The sequence below is a fragment of the Lactuca saligna genome, chromosome 6 (assembly GCF_052625555.1).
Source record: "Lactuca saligna cultivar CGN05327 chromosome 6, ASM5262555v1, whole genome shotgun sequence".
Taxonomy (NCBI): domain Eukaryota; kingdom Viridiplantae; phylum Streptophyta; class Magnoliopsida; order Asterales; family Asteraceae; genus Lactuca; species Lactuca saligna.
In genome coordinates, this window is record NC_136422.1 from 157,268,331 (window position 1) to 157,274,113 (window position 5,783).

Below are 5,783 nucleotides of genomic sequence, written 5' to 3' on the forward strand. Positions count from 1 at the left end.
TCTCCCTTAACATGCACTCTTCAAGTCGGCTCCTTCCCGCTAGGAAGAATCGACCCACTTCACATCACGATCTAACTTGACCATAACACACACTCACCGGACCATGAGCTAGAAGCAAGACCCGGATAACTGGCATACGTATGTATATATGTATGTATGTATGTATATATACATATAAACTTGCATTTTAACACTCGGTTGGGACTATTGTATAGTTTTGTAGTTTTAACTAATATCAACACAAGCAGATTAAGTATGGAAAAACAAAGACACATAACACAAATCATTGCTCAACAACACTGAAAACCAATTCTTGAGTATGAAAAAAACACAAATCTTTGGTGAACAACAGTGAAAAGCCATTCTTGGAGTATATGATTCTATTACACGCACGCTTTCTTTTAGTTGTCTCTTTTGTATTAAGAAAAACCCCCTCTCTCTATACACTCGTATTCATCTACATACTGTATTACGCAATTTTCCTATACTCAACTTTCACTTCGTGTCTCACCTTTCTCCTGTAAATTCTACACCACCCAAAAAACTCATTAATCAGTTAAATATATAAAAAAATAAAATTAAAATCATATAATAAGTATTATGTACCTGAAGTTCCTTTAGAAATGTTACTAATTCAACTTTGATTTCAGAGAAAGAAGGGCGGTTGACAGGATCAGTTTCCCAGCATCTTTGCATCAATTCCAAAAGCTTTGGGTGTGTATTTGTTGGAAGCTCCGGTCGACGCCCCTGATCACACATATAAAAATACAATTTTTTATTTTAAAATTTTATAAAGTAGCCGAGTTGTGTAATTTTAATTATTTATTATATTGATAAATGATAAGAAAAAAAAGATAATGGAAAGTAGAGAGCTACGCCTACCTGTCTTACTCCCAAGGCTGCTTGCAATGGCGTCATGTTATCGTAAGGAATCTACAAATAAACATTGGTAGTCAAATGACGTTTTTGCCCTTGTAAGAAGTGAAATTTTACCTTGGCTGTGACGAGCTCCCACAACACAATGGCGAAACTGAAAACGTCTGCTTTTTGATCATACGGTTGATGATTTATGACCTCGGGAGCCATCCATCGATATGTTCCAGTCTCAGCTGTCATAACTCCCTCTTGATTCTGAAAGCGCGCAACCCCAAAATCAGCCACCTTTACAACCTAAACAAAACATTCCAAATATGTGACAAAAACCAAAGTCATTAAAAAAATAATAATAATAATAAAGATTTACATTATTACTATCCATGAGCAAATTGGCAGTTTTGAGGTCCCTATGAATGATATTGCTCTTGTGTAGATACTCCATTCCTTTACAAACATCAATAGCAAACTGAACTAATTGGGGAAGGGCCAAGTTGTGGTGGTTTTTATGTAAATATTCATAAAGGCTGCCACCTGGCATGTATTCTGCAAACGTAAATTGTATATATTTTTATTAAATGCTTGGAAAAAACTTGGAATTTTATATAAACAATAATTTCTACTTCTAAAAGAAGTTGATACCTGTTATTATGCACAAGTTTGGCTGCTTTGTACAAGCACCAATAAAACGAACAACGTTTCTATGACGAACCTCCCTGTAAAAAGCAAACAATTATTAAAAAAAATAATAAACAATAAAACTTTTGCTTTTGGAGTATGAGATTTATTGCTTTGATAAAAAAAAAAATTTACCTAAGAATAGTAACTTCATGTGAAAATTCATGCTCCAATGCTTCATTCAGGTGCTCAGATCTAAGAATTTTCACAGCAACTTCTTGACCAACATACACACCACGATGCCTTGCCAAAATTTTTAAAAAAAAAAAGAGAGAGAGAGAGAGAGAGAGAGAGAGAGAGAGAGAGAATATTCAGAGTTAAATTAAATGAAAGCAATAATAATAATAATAATAAATAATGGACATACAGATCACCACAAGATCCAGATGCAACTTTTTCTCCTATTTTGAGTAATCTTATATCTATCTCTGTATCTATAAAGCTAGCTTCAGCAGCTACTGCTCTTTCTATTGCTGATTTTGAACGTTTAGAACCCGACCATGAACCCTAAAAAGTTAACAAAAGTAAATACATATTTCATAGAAATAAAGATATATGTATATAATAAAATAATAATAATAAGATGAAGTACCTCACTCCTAGCAATTGCTCTCTCCATTGCTACATGTAGAGCTTTTGTTTCCTGATTAGAACATAATAACATTCAGAAATAAGAGATGAAGAAAATAACAAAGAAAATTGATACAAATAGTACCTGAAGAGGCCACCCATCAACCACAAACACATCTAAAGAATAGCCATCAGTTGTTGAAAACACATGTGCTTCACGTATGTTGAGTCCTATGTCAGAAAGCAAAGCTGAAAGCTAAAGGAAAAGAAGAAAGATTAAAAATACAAGACTATGTCACAAAATAACAGCATAGATATATGAACTCAGTAACAAGAACTGATACCTGACTAAGGAGTTTAGGCTTATCAACAGCTGAAAATATCACTTCATGAATTGGGACATGGATGTCATCCTGCCTGAAAAACATTCACCACATGTCAACTTATTCCCTTCATCATAAAAAAGTTGACAAATTATGAGGAAGAGAGTATGTAGTGTATACACAAGATATCTCATATAATACAATACCTTCTGAAAGAGTCTTCATCAAGATTCTGTTTGACCTTGTCAAGAGAAGTTTTTTTGACCTCCAAGTTTAAGTCCTCAAGTTTAGAACAAGCTTCAAAATCCATCTCAGGCTTCATGTCATGTGATGACAACTCAGGTCCAACAGTTAATTCTTGTTCTTCATCTGCTTGAGTCCCAAAGTTCTGTAAACTCAATTGTGGAGTATAAAAAGGTAAGACATAATGTTGATTATGTTTAGAAAAGCCACAGTTATCTATAAAACATTACCTCTAAAAAGCGGACATGAAAAACAGGTCTATTCTCAGGGTCCTTTGCTAAAACAAGGAGCTTCTGATGTAACAATACATCTTCAACTCTATCCAAGTTGATATCAAGTGCATAACTGGGACATATAAAAACCAAATTTTATTAATAAATGAAAATGTTTCTCAATATGTATAGAATTTAATCGATACTCTGTTTTCACATCTGCTACAGAAAGTTTGATTGTGAATTGGCTTAGTATCCTGTTCATAATAGGAATTACAATAACACAAAGATTGAAAGGTGGAATAGAATCAGTAATATCAAAGAAACATATACTCATTTGGTATTTAAATAACAAATTATCCTAAACATATCTGGATATTAATAGATAAATAAATGTATATGCGTGTTTACTAAAAATAGAGTATACAATAGCCAAAACTACAGTGTCACTGGTTCACGGCATCTTCTTTTACACATGATAAATGATTCAATCTCCAAAGTAGATTGAAAAATCCACTAGGAATTATCAACAAAAACATAATAAAGTGGAACAAACGCATTAGAAACCTACACGCAAGCACTACTTTAGAGTAATATAAGTGATTAATCACCAAATTCTATTCCCTTCGATCCAAGAACAAGTGAACAACACATTGCGCACACTTTCCCCATATTTACATAGTTAAGCTACCTCCACAAAAAATTCCACGCTAAATAAATAAATGAAAACTACATGCGTAATCATATTCAATATAATAATGCGCTAAGCGCATTATTACACACTCAAGAACTCAAGAATCTGCAGATGAGAGATTATCTAAAAAGGAGATACGAATTGATAATCTAAATATACCTAGCAGGTAATCGATTGAAGTGAGCTTCCAATTGATCACGAAATTGAGGATGAGAGGTAGCCTCTTCGTTTCCAATCTCCAGTAACCGATTATACACATCATTCACTATCTCGTTGCCGCTGAAACCTCCAAAACTCCTCGGCGGTGAAGAGCTTTCACCAACTCCTTCAACTAAATCCATCACTCCACGAATTTTTTCAATGTACAACCTTACTCCATACGTAGAGGAATATCTATATCAAGTAAGATGAAAGAAAGTGATCGGAGAATATCTTCTCCGGCGAAAACGAGAGTAAGTCTTGTGGCGGTGGCGGTGGCGGTGGGGGATCTTTGACGGTGTGTTGACGGAATCTAGGAAAAAAGAGGGTAAGTTTGTACTTTTAGACGAGTCGCAAGGGCAATTTGGTCAGCCATTAGAGGTCTTTCGCCATTTGAAGAAAAAACTTTGAAAGGGGGTCAGGCTTTTTGAAGGAGGGGGGCTAATGGTTTTGTCACTGTGTGTTTTGGTGAAATGTGTGAGAGAGAAAGTGAAATAAAGGTGGAGTGGATAGGGTTGGGAAGTTTGTTGAGAAGTGAAAGGACGGAAAAGGGTAACGGATTGTTGAGATATTACGAAGAGTGGCAAAGATGTTGAGTCAAAGGATTTGAGAGTATAAATTGAGTGAGATTCGATGAATCCATGGGAAGGGCGATTTGGTAATTATGATGTGGAAAGAATTTTTGAAGCAATAGGAATTTAGAGGCGAATTAGATCATGCTTTATAGGAAGGTAACGCCAAACGGGGTGTGCATTTTCCAGAGGAATGATAGGGTGACAGTATGTTTCACAGGTTCGATCTTTTTAGTGGAAGATCTTTGAGTTGGCTTGCATTACTTTTGTTTTACTTCTAACAAAATATTTACTTTTATTTAAAAAATAAATTATTTTGTTTTTATAATTTATAATTCTGCTTTGATTAATCAAATTGCAATAGTTATAAGTTTATACAAAATTTAAAATATAATACATAATTATAATTATAAATTCCAAAAATAACTATATAATATAATCATAATAAATTATATATGGATGTCATTTTCCTCTTTGATGTTATTATTATCTTCTTCTCATAAAGTTTATTTATCATGTGCAATAAAAACAAAACATGATCAATAAAAAAAAATTATTGTTATCAACAATCATAAAACTATTGATTAAATAAATAACAATTCGCTAAGATATGAGGTGATATGTGTCTTCATGTGATACACAAGGTTTAGTTTTCGAGCTTTCGAGCTCACTGAACGAATTTTAGGCATGGTTTTGTGTAGAAATAACATATTTTTTAGGCTATATGTTGGGTTATTAAGGAAAAACTTTAGAGTTTATACTTTAGACTATGGTTGTTAAGATTCTAATCTTGATCTTAAGATCTTATGATTCTAAGATTCTACAGCGGAAAACGATATCGATTACATTAGGATCTAACAAGATCTATATTGGTCTCTTATGATCCATACTAGGATCTTTAGAACTTAATATGATCTGATCTCACCTATTTAGTTCTATTATATAGTCGAGTCTCAAAAATCGTCTATTCAACTTGAAATCGAACATTGTGAGTTGCAAAAAATCTTGTAGAATATCACCACTTCATCAATTTATCTTGAATTAGACGTAGCATATTGATGATATTACATTTGTGATCTTATGCATTTAGTTACATGATCACAATGATATTTTTTTTAATTAAGATGTTTTCTTCCTAATTCTTATGGTTTAAAACAACAAAAAACTATGATTTATGCTTAACAAGTTAATTTTATTCCACTATCAACATTTGAACCAACATCAAATTAATATAATGTTTTGTGAGTAAATTTAAATGTGTTCATTTTGTAGGATCTTCTGATCCCCATCCGATCTTACAGTCACAATTTTGCAAAACATAAAACACTCTTAGGTGAGATCTCGATATTGAGAACATTGCTTTAGACACTTAAGAGAAAAAAAATCTAAAAAATGTGGGCCACTTATTGTTATAGTGAAT

At 33.0% G+C, this 5,783-nt stretch overlaps 1 protein-coding gene across 1 annotated transcript; it reads right to left on the reverse strand.

The window, feature by feature from the left end:
- Positions 1 to 249: 249 nt before the first annotated feature.
- Positions 250 to 4,477, reverse strand: LOC145000941 (serine/threonine-protein kinase STY46-like). The gene is made up of 14 exons (XM_078960243.1): positions 3,753 to 4,477; positions 2,918 to 3,032; positions 2,651 to 2,832; positions 2,466 to 2,538; positions 2,267 to 2,377; positions 2,144 to 2,194; positions 1,919 to 2,058; positions 1,687 to 1,794; positions 1,516 to 1,589; positions 1,244 to 1,419; positions 994 to 1,170; positions 883 to 933; positions 607 to 747; positions 250 to 527 (listed from the first exon to the last, which is right to left on the reverse strand). The coding sequence occupies exons 1-14, from the start codon at positions 3,932 to 3,934 to the stop codon at positions 489 to 491; spliced, it is 1,620 nt and encodes a 539-aa protein (XP_078816369.1). The 5' UTR covers positions 3,935 to 4,477; the 3' UTR covers positions 250 to 488.
- Between the last annotated feature and the right edge of the window lie 1,306 nt (positions 4,478 to 5,783).